Raw genomic sequence first — 17,298 nt, 5'->3', positions numbered from 1 at the left:
GGGGACGCGCGGCGCTCTCTGACCGTCTCACCGCGGACTTGGAAGTTTAATCCGCGATGGAGCAACGCGCGAAGACTGCCGGCGATGTAGTTGCGACGTATCAACGGTATTAGCGATACGGTAATAATAATAATGAAAGTAACGATAATACGAATGAATTTTTTTGCGTCAATTCGCGAACGATGGCTAATTTGATTTCGGAACACGAGATGCGCGGATGAATTGATTGCAGTTGAATTAATCGAATTTCCGTTCGACGCTCGCGAGCGATCGATCGCGTGTCCGCCGCTTTTGATGAAAGCTCTGTCTTATACGTCCGTGTCGATGGCAAAGAACATATTAACCCTTTGCGGTCGGCAGATTTCGCTCTTGAGAGTACCAGATCTAGCGTTTCGCAGTTACTTTTCCGTATAAAATTTAAAGTCAATATATGGATATTAAAACACACAGAATTTATTGAAACTGATTTGTTGTGTTTAATACTACTTATAATACGCAAGAATACAAAATGTTTAATCTCTGTAATGTTCTAAAGTATGATATTTCGCGAAACAATCGCCGATATTGAAGTCCTTTCATTTTTGGGGATTACACTGTGTTTTTTAAATTTTGAACACAAATTTTATTATATGCGCGGTACTTTTTGATGGTAAAATAACGTGTGTGATGTACACACAGTGACTAGCTTCTTAGCGATCTCAATGTTTCTCGAGAGCTCATTCGAAGAAGACTGCCTGGAAATTTCTCGGAACAATCATACATTGTTATCTCGTAAGTCGACCGAAACATTTGAATCACGAGGCATAGGGGACTATAGTGTTTTGTCATTGTTGCGATTTTCGAAGGTTCCCGCTACGAGGACACCGACTTCTACGACGATTTGAAAATGTCCCCGCTACGGGGACACCGATCGCAAAGGGTTAATTCAACTGAATCGCCGAATAAAAATACGGATGACGTTTCTTGAGAAGACACGAACGCTCGCGTTGGAGCACATCGTGCGCCATCGTATTACCGCTGAAGCAACCCCCAGGAACACCCAAAGCAACGCCCAGGAAATGTTCCCAGTTAATTTTCTCGGCATAATATTGCAGTATTAGTGCACGGGAAGTGGATTAAGAGCGGTTTCTCACGTGGAATGTGACAGAACGGTAATTTAGTCGACTAAACATTCCGACACGCGGTATATCCAGTGTTATTCGGTGTTTTTGACGGAAGTATCGTTTTACATGTTCGTTCGTGCAACGATAAAGCTGTTAATTCGGCCGAATTATTGCGTAAAGGTACGGATTCTTCGAGCGATGACGTTTCTCGGTGGGACGCGAGCGCTCGCGCTGGCGCACGATGTGCTCCATCATATTTTTGCCGGAGCGATACCCAGGAAACGTGTTCTCAGATAACTTTCCCTTTTTCAATACGACGATATCACGTTCTAGTTCGCGGGAAATGATCTTTTTTCTCGCAGGCGCACACGAGCTAATCCCAGAAACGGCAATTGTAGCCCGCGCACGAGAAACGATTTATCACGTAATCGAATTAACGAGGTCCGTTGAGTCCGGGCGATTTTCAAACGGTTTAATTCCGGCTACAGTAATTTCATCATCCCGATGCTGCCGAAGCTGTAAAGCTATATACGCACTTTTAAATTTAATCCCTCGTTAGCGGACGTAATCGACATCCGTACGATTTAATTGAAGAGGCGGACGTCACGAGGATGAATCGTGCGAGCTGAAACGGACTTAACTTGCGTAAGACTGCTAACGATCCGGCCTCTCACCCCGTGGCCTGCTTCGCAACTCTAACCGCTATTCATTTCGTCGCGTTACTCCGCCACCGTGTCGGAAGATAGCCCTGGCTTAACTTTCCCCGTCCTACGGATTATTAATTGCGCTTTCTCGCGTCAGCCTCGGGTCCGATTCAATGCGCGCGACGGCCGCGCGATTTGCCACCGCGCGACACGCATCCGAAACGAGCGACCGGTCTTTTGAAAACGATCACGGACTTGTATTCCCGCGAGCGCTTCTTGAATTCTCAACGAGCTTTTTTACCCGTCATCACACGGCCGATCGTGACCTCCAGCCTGGGGTAGAACAATCGTGCGTGAAAACGTTACTCTCCGTCGCCGGGAGCTTGAACATTTTTCAAATTCTCCGATTACCTTTTCATGGAAAGGCTGTCCCCGACTGTTAAAATTGCGCTAATACACTCACTTTTCCTTCTGTTTTATTTTTTCACTTAACGGTTTCATTGTTAACGGGAAGAAAGATCCCTTTTAGTATAAGTTAATATATTGGGCCGATGCATAATTATCCGCCGTTTACTTTTCGCGTATTTATTATTTATGAATATTGGCGTTTGTTTACTTTTTTAATAAAAACCATTCTTCTATGTTTACTTAATAGAAATTGTGTGTGGAAAATCATATTTACCTGCGCCATATTATGCTCGAGAAAGGGTGGACAGCAGCACAGTCATTCCGCAATCTCAACGATCTTTTTGGCGAAGGAACACGGCTGCCAGAAGTACCTGGTCGTCGAAATCCGATGGCCGTCCTCTTCCTGACCTGTCCTCCATGCCTGTGTCGCCAGATTCGAAACGAGGAAACCACTCCCCCCGACACTGCCTCTCACTGATTGTTCCTTCGCCAAAAAGATCGTTGAGATCGCGGAATGACTGTGCTGCGGTTCTTTCCCCAAGTGGTAGAACATAATATTAGTGCGGGTGAATATGATTTTCTACGCGCATTTCTATTAAGTAAATATAGAAGATTGGTTTTTGTTAAAAAAGTACATACGCAAAAAGTAAATACGCAAAAAGTAAACGGCGGATAATTATGCATCAACTCGATATAATATCCAAAAGATCTAAAGATTAGAAGGACGAAAAATGTTTGCACAGAAAGAGAAAGAATTAAAGACGAAATTCACGAACATACAAGTATAAACGCAAACAATAGACCGGAAATTCAAAGAATCGTAATAAATACCTTATTTAAAGGATTTCAAAGATATGTAATAAATATCTATTGACTTATTATAAGTATTAGCTAAAAAAATGATCTATTTATTGGTTTAAATTTACCGTAAAGAGTTCAAACCCTCGTGAAAAGTTGAAAAATACCTAAGAGTCGTAAAAGTAATATTCAATGTAAGTAACTGTAATAACTCAGGACGTTCAGCAAGACCTCTCAGAATCTTAAATAACACAGAAAGTTCCATTCTTTCAGTTCACTTAAGGTTAATAACTGTATTAATATTATATACATTATTTTTATTCGAGCTGTTATTTTTTTCGCTTAAATTCTCCTCGGAGTGTATAATAAGTTTATCCATCGAATGTTAATCTAGCGATAAACAAGAACTTTTCAATAAAAAATTTGAGAGTTTAAGATTTTTTCTAGATATATTTTACAAAAAGATGTCGCTGGTACTCGTAACATCTCTTTTTAAAGCGGATTCCAGAGCGGTGAGAGCGCTTCGAGGAGGCCGCGTTGGCGCATCACGTGCGCCGTCGTATTCCCCGTCCAAACGATCTCATGAAATATTCCCAGATAAATTTCCCGTGACACTTGCAACGTCAGTTCGAAGCGGTGAATCGCTTGAATCGCGAATTTCAACGTTCCAGGCTGACGCGTTGTCCTCGCCTGTTCCCGGATTAATTCACTCGAAGCTCATACGGCTACCTCTTTCCCTCTTTCTCTCTCTCTCTCTCTTCCTCTTACTCATCATACAATGCGTTTTCGTCGTCTCTTCGATTCATTAGCATCGGAGACGCCGCGAGCAGAGATCCCGTGCTGTGATTTACGACCACCGGCACCGCGTACGAACGAACGAGCGGACGCTCTTCGTGAGGATAACGACGATCGCGTTAATGCTAGATAAATATCGGGAAAGGTCGACAGTATGCGACGACGATAATTGATTTCGCGCTCGGCCGCCCGGCTCCGAATGCAAAAGCGCCTTGGCGTCGAGCGCTCGCGATACCGTATGCATAAACGAATGCGCGGCGAAAATAGCGTTTGTAAATCCCGTGCGATTCATCATCGACAATGACGGCGGTCAAATGGATCTTCCATCCGCCCCGTTCGTTCTATCTCCTTTTATCTCTCCTCCGTTGTCTTCCTCTTTCCCGCTCGCGACTTCGCGCGCTCGCTCGCCTGTATTTTCGCCGCGGAGTTGCGATTCCGGTTGGCTTGCCGCGCGAACCAACCGGGAGAGAGAGAAGGCGATACGGTAGAACCAGTCGAATTATCAGTTTCGTGACGGGGGGAGCGGAGGGAGGGGGGGGGGGATTTTGAATCAGAGCCCGATATATTTAACGGTTAAACAATCTCCATGTTCTCGAGTTACCCGAGACTGCTCCTCGTCGCTCCGTGATACTCCCGATGATGATGTTTCGCGGAATCCGCGCTACCGCTCGCGCGCGATACCGATGTAACTGGAATTAGCGTAAATCGGAGCGAGTTTGTGTGCCACGGCGGAGTTGAACTCGCGGGCGCAGTTGCCAAAATTCGCGAATAATATGCGCCCCGCATCCCCGCTCGCGTCGGTCGGGGAATGCTTTCGCAATTGAAACACCGGGTTAACGGGAAACCGAAGCGTTTTTCGACCCGCGCATTTTTCTTCTCGTCCCGGAATGAGATATCGTGTTTTCGCGTCGAATCGCGGCGGTCGGGAGATCGCGACGGCCACTGCAGCGTGGAGATTAGAGGGTAGAATGATTACGTCATCCTCAAGACGCGCGAACGACGGGAAGAAGAAAGACGAAGAAGAATAGCGTCGTCGTTGTTTCCCCTCCCTCCCGGTCCTCCCGTCGTTTTTGCTCAGCATAGCAGCGATCGCGCCGAAATTGAATTCCCTCGGAGCGGACTTTCGAGGCCATCCACGACGTCGGAGGGTCCTTATTTCATCACCAGCGGTGCTGTGTTTCGCGAATCGCGGTCGTCAGTTGCGAACTCCAGCGTAATGTCGTTTAATCGAGATACGACGACCGAGAGAGAGAGAGAGAGGCCGGGAATAGTCGCGTTCGATTAAACGCCGAGCAAGACTGACGATCACTGCCGGACACGGTCAGGCGGAGCGCGAACAGTTCGCGAACAATGTCGCGGTTCCGGTCGTGGCTGCTTTGTCCCGCGTCGCGTTTGATCAATTAACCGGGCCCGGACTCTGGTCATCGAGTCGAAAAGCGCGCCGGTTCTCCCGCATAGTTCTCGCTCCCTCGGCCGACCGGCCGGCCGGCTTCACGCACGCAAGATCACCTGGGCATTTCCTCCTACTCCCTACACCGTCACCGTGTCACCACCTCCGCTTCCTCGTGCCGCGCTTCTGCCTTTCCCCGACAGTGGTTCCATTCCGAACGGATGGCGGAGCAATTGTGTTGCCGGCACCGACGCCGCGAACACGTATATTATATTATGCGGAATTACGGAACGTTATGTACGAGACACGGAGAAGGGGGAGAGGGTGGGGGAGTCGAGCGACATACGCTCGCCTGGTTTGCCACAGGCAGATTTCTGACTCCGGTGAATCGCGGCCGTGATTTCACGCACGTTCCAACGTCGCGGGCTTCACAAGGAAATTAGAGGAGCGAGAAGGTAATTAAGTCGTCGAGGCTAATTAATTGCTACCTCTCCGTCGTTGAGCGGTTGTGCGAATTTTTTGTTTATCCTCGTCGGTGATTGCTACCCGTATTTACCGTCTGTATGTTACCTCTGACGTGTAGTGCAGCACGATGTGTGACGCGTGAACAATTCGTCTACGCTGAAATGAAACGTATCGGGAGATTGCGCGCGGGGAATATATAATATGTGCACGTTAAACGAATTATTTATGGGCCTTTACGAGAAAAGCACGAATCTTTTAGCGCCATTAAATATATTAATACTGTCGTTATTAATATTTATTGTGAGATATTATGCTTGAAAATGTGTTATTGTACGGCTGAAATGTCGTTTGGTTTGCGTACGTGAAGATTTTGAAAATATCAAGCTTATTTTTTATTCCCAATTAATATATAATTTCCCGATTAATCCAACCCAGAAAACTTATTATTTCGAACTTATATTATTGTCGTATATTCAGTGGTGTATCAAGGGTTATTTATAAATTTAGTATTTATCAAGCAAAATTACGTTTCCATATATTACTAATTAATAAATGTTAATTTGAATAAAAGTTAATTTATTTCACTGCCTAAATAATAAATGTTAATTTGTAACGAAGTCGAAGTAAATATATGTACACAATATTACAAATTTTATTGTTTCTAGGGTTTTTTTTTTATTACTGTTACATTTGTGCATCAATTGATATTATAGAGATACGCAGATAATAAAAAAGAGATAATAATTATTCAAATATGTATATATATATAATTTGAGTATTGCCATAAGTTATGAATTTTACATCATTGTATTCTCAGAACAATACGGTCATTAACTCTGAAATTTGTGTATAATGTGTCCGCATATTAAAGTTTAATATCGTAATAGCTTTTTATTAAAATCTTACTTTTAGTCTGCAAAATATTAAAAATAGAAATTAAAAATGACACGCTAATCTTCCTCTCAAAGAACGCGTATAAAGCGTTAACTTTAATTACAAATGTCTCAGTTCTCGGAATGGTCAATCCTTTTCTAATTGCACGAGCAACGAGTTAGATAATATCTCAATGTATACGCAGTGCAAGTTTCTTCGAAATCTTATCGCTTGAATTCTTATCAAACTCATTTCATCTTACAGCTTCCTTTAAAGTGGAATAACTTTTGATCCAGACTCTGAATTACTGTCAAACTTTCGGTGTCACTTCTAGGTGCGATGCGGATCAATTGGTAATTTTTTCATTATTTTTTTCTCATTTTTTTGACTCATGAACAATACATCCTTAAATTTACACTGAACGTTATGGAAATGCGAATAAAAATTTCGACAACTCGTCAGCGACTGGCGATTCTCGTGTTGGTTACCTCCCAACCCACGCGTCTCCTCCCGATGCGGCGCGTCACGACTGAAGAATCGACGATTCCCGCGGGGATGAGATTTTTCCTTCGTCGACCGTCGCTACGCGCGAGGACGCCGCCGCGCGACTCTATAATAGTTACACCAGCGTGCCACGTAATCCCGGCCGATGACAGAACGTACAGAGCGCGATGTTATAACGCACGTAGCGCCTATATGTTCCGCGTATAGCCGTGCATGCGTGCGTGCGTACGTTTCTAGTTATCTGGTTGCATACAGACGTGCTCAACGGGGCGCGCTCGCTCGAGTTTCCCGGCATTACGCGAAATGTCCTCTGTCTTCCTCTCTCTCTCTCTCTCTCTCTGGAGTTAACTCGCACAGAGCGAGCGGACGATCCTAGTTTCAACAATCCGCCGACGTGGCCGTCGTCTAAATAGTTCCACACGGAAGAAATCGGGGGGGGGGGGAGAGCGCGTGCGTTTAGCGTAAGAAATAATGCGCAATTCGGCGGTGTTTCTGCCACGCATCATCGTTCAATCGCGCTTTTTTCCCTCCTTCCCCTCCCGTCGCGAAATCGTCCCGCGAACGTGAAAAAATTCCGCTTCGTTATTTCGAAGTTCACTCTCGCTTCGCGAAGTCGAGCCGGAAGAAACTTCCGCCCGTTAATTAATTCTCCGCAACACTGCGAATATGAAACACACTTTTTCTCGCTCATTATCATAATTACATTATGTAATGATTATAATTGCGATCTGGGCGGTAAGGCAAACTTTTCCATAAGCGTGTTTCCAATTAACGAGGCGCAAGATCCTACCCCTTCGCACGCGCGCCCTTGGGATTTAATTCGCGAGGGATTGGAGGGAGAGGGTGGAACAATCGCCGACGACTCGAAAGTTGCTTGTCCCTTCGTCATTTTTCAATAAGAAAGAGAGAGGCGACGTCGAATTAGCCCGAAAAGCCGCTCTTTGTGCGTTCCGAAGCATCGTGGATAGAAAAAAAAAACAGAAGGTAGGAAGAAAAAGACAAACCGGAGTTTCTTCGACTCTGCCTGCTTTTTTTACGCTCGCGCTGAAAGAGTCCGCAGCATTCAGCGGTGTTCGTTAGTCGCGAAAAGTCGAGAGGCCGCTTTGCCGGTACTCGAATATGCTGAAGAGAGGGAGGGCTCTCCCAGCGATTCGCCGGCGTGAAACTTCGCGATATGCGCTCCGAGCGGACGAAAATTTACTCCCTCCCTCTCTTTCTCATTCCTTTCTTTTTCTTCGACGATAACCCGCCGTTAATGAATATTAAGTTGCGGCCGCCGGTCCGAAACTTTCTGAAAATCATCAAGTAGCGGCGAATTACCAACCGGCCGGCCGCCGTAACCGGCGTCGTCGTCGCGCCGGCATATTCGACGGAAAATGCCCGCGCCGGTACGTCGCGCCGCGTTGCTTTATTGTTTTCCGTCGCGTTGCAGGAGGATCACACGCCGTAACGCGGCCCCTTTTGTAGCGGTAAACGCTTTTCTTGATAACTCTCTGATTACTTAAGTTTTTCTCTCTTTCCTTCTCTCTCTCTCTCTCTTCGCTCGCAAGAGATTGAAACTTCACAGAACTCGAAAATTACCGAGATATTACTGCAACTCGACATTGGCGACTTTCGACTCTCCTCCTCCCTCTCTCTCTCTTTCTCTCTCTCTGTCTGTCTTTCTCGCTCTGTCACGCACTTCAACTTTAAATTACGAAATACCTGAATCGCGAAACGATTATCCATCGAATTCAGTACCGCCGCCGCTCGCGTTCCAAGCTGGAGGAACGATTCCGCGGTTCACGGATGATATTTTTTTCTCCTCACCGAGGTAGTTGGCAAATTCTCGGGAAATCTGTTTCTCCACGATGCTCGNCCCCCCCCCCATTGTAACCGATTATTTCTCTTCGCGGTGCACCGTGAGAATTTATCGTAAGCGTCACGACGGAGAACTTTCGAAAAACACTTCGCACGTTCTCTCGAGGACTCGTTCGGACGACGATTTTACTTTCTTGAATCATCGAACTTCGACCTCTGATCGATTAGTTGCAAGAGAGGAGCTTGATTCTGCGACTCACGGCGGGTGAGGCGCGTTTAACGCGTGCAAAAGCAAAAGCAAAAGCGAGAAATAATTTCCTTGATCCAAATTGATGGCGGTATTTCTTTCGTCGGGACGACGCGTATCTCCATTTATTTCTCCGCGAATCTTTTTGTCGATCCTTTAAGGCGCACCACGCGGCGGGCGGAGGCCGCGAGGAGGGTNGGGGGGGGGGGCAGAAGTGGGGACGCAGGGGCAAACAAATGGCTCGGAGTTTTGGGGCGAACGGCTATAAATCCTTGCCGCGGTAGCGACACGTCTCTATTATTCATGCCAGACTAAAAGCTTCTCGAACTGTACAGAATCCGTGAACGTTGCCGGCCTGATGACATTATCCGTCTTCCGCGGTTTGCATCATTTGTCGGATTTATCTAGCGTAACTCCTCGCGTGCGAGCGTTCGCGCGCGCGCGCGTACCCCGCCGCTCGGTGATTTAACGCGCGCATCTGATCTGCACCAAATTCGCATCGCGTACGAAGAGAGTGCACGTCGAGCGCGCGATATATGCGGAAAATACGATACACGACGGATGACGTAGAGCTCTCGAAGTTCTCTCACGCGAGATCTTTTCGATCGCCGCGATAAAACATCCGCCCGAGCGGTGGAAATTCACGATCGAGGAAAGCGGAGTGAAAACACACACGTTCCCGATCGAATTTTAATCACGTATTCCTCTATTTTCATCATTATTAACACAAGTTGTTGAACGATCACGGAAAAATTCATGTTTTGCTCGCTTTTGCCAGCCGAACGTTTACTCGTTCGCGCGTTATCTCGAGATTCAACAACAAGTTCATGAAAAACAAGAATAGCCGGAACCAACAGTTGTAAAATAAAGGGTCAACAATGTGTTGACTGGTGTTGACTTGGAAAATGGCCGGTGAAAAATATATTGATATATTTGGCTGGTATTTGGAACAGTCGGTCAGCGAGACACGTTCAAGTAACATTTGATAATTAGGTAATCATTAACACGCGATCTCTGAGGTAAACACTGCTGTCTGTGCGATAATCTTGACAGATGTGGAAATGCGCTGTGCGAAATCCACCGCGCTTCATCACCGACGAGCGCGGCGCGCTCGTTACAGGTGCGCGCAAATACGTCGAAGTCCTGGGAAGAATAATAGACGGCGAAGCCACGAATACCGGACCGCCAATATCCGCGAAGTCGAGGAAGATATGCCGAAGCGATTCCGATTATTTCGCGCAACCGGCGTCGATCGTCAAATCGGAATAATAATCGCCAAATTGGAACCGACTGCGTGCGGTGCTCTCGCAATCGCAGCGAGAGAAGGAGGGTGTGCAGGCGACGTTCTTTCTCGCTCNCCCCCCCCCCCCCCCCCGCCTTCTCCTCGCGTTTATGACACGACGCGAGAAATATCTGGGAAAGATTGGAATTAATTTCTTTTTTCCCCTCGACGAGCCAATCTATACTGGTGCATGATTGATCGACGAATTTCCGCTCCCGTTTCCGTCCTAGCTTGCATATTAATTACCAGGTTAATTCGAAGAGCGGCGAGGCTAATATCCAAGACGATTTAATTTCCTAGAGATTTCGGATTTCCGTCAATCTATTGTAAGCCGGAGCGCCGTGGAATTTTCGAGAAATTCAATTCCGTCTTTTCCCCGAAACTGTCCATTAAATTACGGTAGATAAGGATTCAATAATACGAGTGGAAGCCTGAATTTCAAGGATATACGACGCGCGAATAGACGGGGAAAAACAGCCGTGAGATGAAAAGTAATGAAAGTGTTCAGCGCTGAGCGAGACGCGCGGAGACGGGGAGTGAAATTGTCGAAATTTCTCCGCGGGTAATCATCGCTCGCGCGAGATGAGGCAACGTAGGAGAGTGGAGGGGGGTACTCCAAAGAAGGGATACGCGGACTCCCATGGTTTGCGTCCGTGGTGGTTCATTACGCTTTCCACCCTGTTAAATTTCCACCTCGTTCTTGGTGTCAGGAGGGCCGCCGCATCGTGCCGTGCGCGCCCTCCTTGCAGTTTCCGCGTATGTAGATTGGCGCGATGAGAGCAGGGAAAAAAGGGGTAGAAGAAAAAAGTTTCAATCTGCCGCGAAACAGGCTTTCGTCGACGTCGTAAAAATGCGCCCGGCAGCATATTGACGCTCTCGTCGCGGCCTATAATCTGTCCGCATCGCACGCGCGTTCTCGACGTTGCGTCGACGATGCGCGATGAATAATTCGCCGAGCGACGATGGCAAAGCTCGAGCTACCGCGTGAGTTTCGCGTGGAAAAATTAACAGGCGTGTAGAAAAAGGCGTGCGCGCTCGCCCGTACGAGGAGTTGTATATCCAGAACGCTAACAAACCGATTTAACCAGGTAATTCGCGTTACCAGAGAGATAATTATTGTTATCGTGTATGTAACAATTTCGACAGGTGGAAACGTGAATCGCGCGATTGCGAGTTTAATCGAATTTAATATAAAACGCCGATGAAAGCGACGTGTAATTTCGCTCCGAACGAGTTTCAGGGAAAATCGCGCGCTGAAATTAATCCGCCCGTGTCATATTTTACGCGATGAATTCCCTTCGCGTTATCTTCCTCCGCGCTCGCACACCATTCTCACCTTTGCGTTCAGTCGGTCGTGAAAAGAGATGGTAACATTTTCACCTTGATGAATTTCGGAACGTATCTAGTGTCAAGTAGAAAAATTTGTCTTCTGGGAATTAACTCTTTGCACGCCTCTAGTGCCACCTGCACTGAAGAAAATTAATAACGATGAAGATAAAACTTACTTACATGAGAAAGTTCTATATAATTTCGCTAAAAATATAATTTTGTTATTTAAATATAATTGTTATGAATTAAGAGGAAATAATAGCCGATAGGAAAACGATATGTTAAAATTCACACAATTCTTCGTTTAAAAATATCGTTTTTTCTACCCAATATTCATTCCTCATAATTCATAAAAATTATCCTTAAATAACAAGATTATTTTATTCTCAATTCATGAAGATTAATTTTATAATAAGGACATTATATTTTTGGTGGAACTATATAGGATTTCTTCATATATACATTTTATCTTCAAATAAAATTATATATTCTTTCTTATATGTATGCGAATATGAGATCTGAATTGATAGTAATTAAAAAAAAATAATTTTTTTCACGTAGTTTTCATGTAGTTGACTTTGAAACTTGTTTAATATTCCAATCCACACACGTTAACTCAGTCGGCAGTATAAACAAAATTATGCTAAATGTTAGGAAGAATTAGTTTTAAAAGCTCAAAAAAAAGTTTTCTTCAATTTTTCACGTTTTTTTTTCAGTTTCTTTGCGCAGAAAAATGAAAAGAGAAAACGTTTTTCTAAAACTACGTGAAAAATCACCGGCTATAATCAAACCGTTATATTGCTGTTGACAAACGTATTTTTTTTCACATAATTTGACAGTATTTATGAATAAACTACCAACGTCGTTCAAAAAGTCGCGGGGTTCGCGGGGTTGTTAAAAATGGAACTTTCCTGTTGGATCCACGGTTGTGAAAAACGTTGTTTATTGTGAAAAGAGAATGTCACGATCTTCTCACCGCTTCACCGCACGCCTATCTCGAAGAACGATCGCTCTCTTTGCGCTCTCTCTCTATTTCGCCCGGCTAATCGCGCGTTCACATGCCGAGAGAGTAGGATCGCCGCCGAAAATAACGAGGCCCTCGTACGTGAGGCGCGTCCGACCGCGCACTGTGCGCATTCACTCGCGGGGCCGCCCAGTAGTTGCGGCCGCGATAAGGTCGGCCATTCGGCTGACCACTTTCAGATATTACCACTCGCCGTTTCCGCGGAGTTCTGCCGCGTTCAACGATCATGCCCGGTTTATATGCGCACAGCGGGGATCTCGCACGTGCATTGTAAATCATCGTTTATAGCCCGGCTGCGAGATTGGATGGACTTTTTGGGCTTCGCCGGTAATTTCGTATCTTAGATGCCTCGATTGCACGCGCGACGCGAGATGGGAAAGGTGTGTCGAGGGACGTGTTATGACGGCCGGGCCGGGACTTACAAATTTTTCGTCGAACGAGAAGTCTCTTTCGGTTTCGCTCGCCGGTCAGGAGCGTTCGTAAAGTTTCCGCAGTCTTAACGAAAGGGGGAGAAAGAGAGAGAAAATGTACGTCCCGCTGTATAATTTATCGTTTACAACGTTGAATTATTAACGCGCGACCGCTGACATTGATTTACCATTTCATCGGTCGTGGCGGCCACGCAACGCAATCACGTTATGCATTCAGACTGCCCACCACCACCACCTGGGGGAAGCCTGGAAAACCTCGGGAAAACCTGCCGCAGGTTTCTCGCGCTCTCGTTTGACCTGGAAAAAATAAACAAGGTCACGATCAAAGTGCGATCTCTTCGTTCAGAAAAATCAGTCGTTCGACATTGAGAAGAAACTGCTCTCTGCGTGCCGCAGTTGCGCACTATAATTGCGCAACGAAATCATTACAGCGGGGGAAAGCTGATTTTTGTGATAAACACCGCTGTTAGCGGCGATAATCTTGTGCGCATTTTCCTTTTATTACGTCTTGTTAGTATAACGCATGAAAAGGGTGCGCTTGTCTATAATTCGAGCGAAATTAACCGTGTTCTCTCCTCTCACTGCTTACGACGATAATTACTTCTCGTTTCGCCAAAATAGTCACCGCGGCGTCGTTACATCGGCCGGTTACATCGTTACAACGACGATGTTACCGCGGGCATTTTCTAGGGGGAAATATCAAGTCCGTCCGTCGCGACGAATCTCTTTCCATCTCTCGCGCTAATTATACGGCGCCGTGCGCGCGCGTTGTTTGCTGTAAATGAAGTAATACTTCATCGTTCCGCGCGGAAACGCAGTCATTATTACACTTCGCGTCAGCTCCGCGTCGCTCGTCGCCGTCGTTGCGTATTACGTCTCGGCGTATACATTACAGTGGCCAAAGTATCTCGAAGCAAAGTTTGCAGTCTGCATCGGCCGAGTTGTTTGCGCCATTTATTAGCCCCGACAGTGCGCGACGATCCCTACTGCGCGCGTCGTCTCCTTTTTATCGATCTACTTGCTCTCGCCGTCGTCGTCGTCGTCGTTGCGCATCAATTACTTTGCACGCCTATCGCTTATCGTCTTATCCCGATGCTCGATCGGTCGTCTTACGGTAAATTTACCGAAACACTCGCTCGTCAATCCTCCGCTGTCGTCTATCGTCTCCGGCGTGATTACATATAAATCTGTATCTCGAAGGAGAAATCTCTCTTCGGCCTTCAGCCGCGAAAATCTTTAGAACTTGCGAACGTTACAAGCCTCGTGGTTCTCGCGAGCGCCATGAGATCTGAAAATTCTCCGAGCCCGGTCGCAAATCCCTTCGTTCTTCTTCGATCACGGAAGTACGATTACCGAATGTAGATCGAGCGGTGTTTGAAAACTTTTGCAAAATTCAAGAACCACTTCTGCAAATGGGGGGGTAAATGAAAAAAACGAACGTGGGTTTTTTCTCTCCCGGGAAACTGCGCGTTGAGAGAAATTACGGTGTGGAAATTATTCTCGTCCTCAATTTTTTCATCTTTTTATGGTTTTAATTACAAAAATTATAATAGCAATATGCATGTAAGGTTATCTGACGCTACAGTAACACTTACTGGTAAAATGGCCGCGCTATGGTTATAGTTACAAACTATATTATAAATTATAGTTACAACCCCTAATATTTTTCTCTCGGTGCACTTAAGGAGTTTACAGCTGTACGGTTATCATATTTTTACATAGTTACTCATAATTATTATAGTTTTACAGTATTAGAACATAAGTAAATCTTATCTCGTGGTTCCCCGGCTTTTTTCACCACCGCCGCGCGTCTTTCGTACGTTTTAACGCATTGCCGGCGCCGTGAGGGGGAGAAAGCGTCTCACTCAACGTCCGTTTGTTGTTTTCCGACGACAGTCGGAGGTGTTTCAGGCTGCGGTGGCGGCTGCGGCAGCGGCGCACGCGAATGGCGGCGGCCAGCAACCGGCACCAGCGACGGGTGCCGGCAACGAGGCGAGCCCTGAAGGCGTCGTGGAGTCTACCACATTGGTACCTGTCACCTCAGGTGCGACGACGCCAGCGACAGCGACACAGGGCACCGACCTCAAAGGTCAACCAAAACGCCTGCACGTCAGCAACATACCTTTCCGCTTCCGAGACCCTGACCTCAGGGCGATGTTTGGGGTGAGTATCTCTTTTCTTTCCTTTCGTTATCTTCTCGCACCAGTTGTTCACCTCCTGTTATTCCATTCGCCGAATCGGCGGCCTTGCGTTTCATCCTCGGATTATGACGCAGGAAAGATAAACCAGTGGAGCGCGCTTTCGTTTTCCCGTCTCCCTCCCTCTTCCCCGCCCCCTCCTCGGTCCCTCGTCTTCGGTATTATCGCGAAATAGAGATAGCCGCGGTGAAATGTATTCTCGGAATTTTTTCGTGTAAAATTTCACCCGAAAGATAGCGTGACAGTCGAGTTGCTCGAATTCCAGTGATCTCTCGCTTATATAGAACGAAGTCTTCATTCTGAATCATCGAGCGAATATTTCCATTTAAAATCGAGAAACGAGTCTGGTATATCACCTTTTAAATTTCTTGGGATGGAATCTCACTCAAAACAAATGAAAAATCGCAGTATATATTTTCGCTCAAAGCGACAGTGAAAATACTGACACTTGAAATCACAAGAGCGAATGTTTCATCCAAATTTAGAATGGATTCTGACGCCGTATGAGTAAACGTTTCAATCGATTACACGGAGAAAAATAGTTTACTGGCACAGCAAATTTTATACTGTTGCAGCAAAACCTGTCAGTTGCTATACGGACAGCAAAACGATTCGTTAAGAGTACTAATTGCCAATATCGCTGGTTTATTTTCGCTGAATTCACAAGTTATTTCGCTGTAAGAACAAATTAGTAAATGTAGGAAAATAATATTTTGTTTTAACAGTAAATTAACATGTCCTAGGGGCAAATTTATTCAGAGAAAGATTTTTCTATTCTGGCAACAAAACTGTTTCTGCTTTAATAATTTGCTGCTAATTTGCTTATGTTAACTACATTTTATTGCTGTCGCCACGAATATGCAGTAGCAACAATTGTTTCGCCACAACACAAGAATTGTTTTTTTCGGTGTAAAGTGAAATTATTCCCGTGACGGTTGGGATACGTCAAATTCATTCTTCAGTTTCGAGCGGAAATATTCACTCGATGATTTAAAGTGGAGAAACTTCACTCCAAACGAGTGAATAATCGCTCAAATCCGAGTAAATCGGCTGTCATTCTACTTTTTCGAGTGAAATTTCGCTTCAAGACGTTTAGAGAGTACTTCATTATCGGAACAGATTCACTTTAATCGAGTGAAATATTTACGTGATTGAAGAGTCCATTTGGAGTCTGAGTTAAACATTCACTCTTGTGATCGCGAGTAACGGTGTTTTCAATCTATCGCTTCGAATAAATTTTCATTCATTCTGAGCGAGATCGCACTGTAAGAAGTGTAAAGGAGAGATCTTGCCGACTGTCGATCGACAAATACGCGAGATATTTAGGTGAAAAACTGTCAGCTTGTTCAAAGACATACAGTGTCCTTTCAATTTCGTTCATCGACCATAATATTAATTACACCTTCCACTTCGTCCTTTCGTAGTTGACCATGCGTATGTACGAGCCACGTTTATTGAAGGTTCGCGTTTCGACTAGTTGATTTAATATTTACAAGCGGAAATTCGCGGAAGCCTGTTGAAATCACGCAACCCGCCGCCACTCCGGCATTATGACGGTTATTAAAATATAAAAGTTTAATTAAAAAGTTAATGAAACGAGAAAGCCTCTTCGTCGGGGTAATTTCCTTTGATACAAAATTCAATTATAATTTGCGTCAAACCACCGCCATCTCCATCACCACCATTCCGGGCTTTACTAATGTTTAAAACATTGCATTATATTAATATAACATTTATAATATTACGCCGCGCATAATATCAACACGCTGTTATTGTTTAACTCGATAAAGCCGGATTCAAGCAAATATTTTCTTTTTTCAGCAATTCGGGCCGATCCTCGATGTGGAAATCATATTTAATGAACGAGGCAGCAAGGTAAGCTCGCGTTGCCCGGCTGCGAACCACCCCTGTCAACCCACCCACGACAGACAAATACCTTTAGTATCTTATTTTAAGCTAATGTTGCGCCGAACGATCACTCTCGTATCCAGAACCATGGGAGGAGGG

General features: G+C 45.4%; 1 protein-coding gene across 10 annotated transcripts in view; it reads left to right on the top strand.

Moving 5' to 3' along the window:
* The window catches only part of LOC106752109 (RNA binding protein fox-1 homolog 2-like), a 370,278-nt gene that overhangs the window by 235,917 nt on the left and 117,063 nt on the right, over positions 1-17,298 (top strand). For all 10 annotated transcript variants that reach the window (XM_014633549.1, XM_014633558.1, XM_014633610.1 and 7 more), the window contains 2 exons: positions 14,990-15,256; positions 17,113-17,166. In XM_014633549.1, the coding sequence (XP_014489035.1) occupies positions 14,990-15,256; positions 17,113-17,166 (321 nt within the window). The remainder of the gene's footprint in view (positions 1-14,989; positions 15,257-17,112; positions 17,167-17,298) is intronic.

The sequence above is a fragment of the Dinoponera quadriceps genome, unplaced genomic scaffold, assembly GCF_001313825.1.
Source record: "Dinoponera quadriceps isolate SergipeBrazil2010 unplaced genomic scaffold, ASM131382v1 scaffold96, whole genome shotgun sequence".
In the NCBI taxonomy this organism is placed as follows: domain Eukaryota; kingdom Metazoa; phylum Arthropoda; class Insecta; order Hymenoptera; family Formicidae; genus Dinoponera; species Dinoponera quadriceps.
The sequence above is the reverse complement of the archived record's forward strand: the minus strand, read 5'-3'. Positions and strand labels throughout refer to the sequence as shown.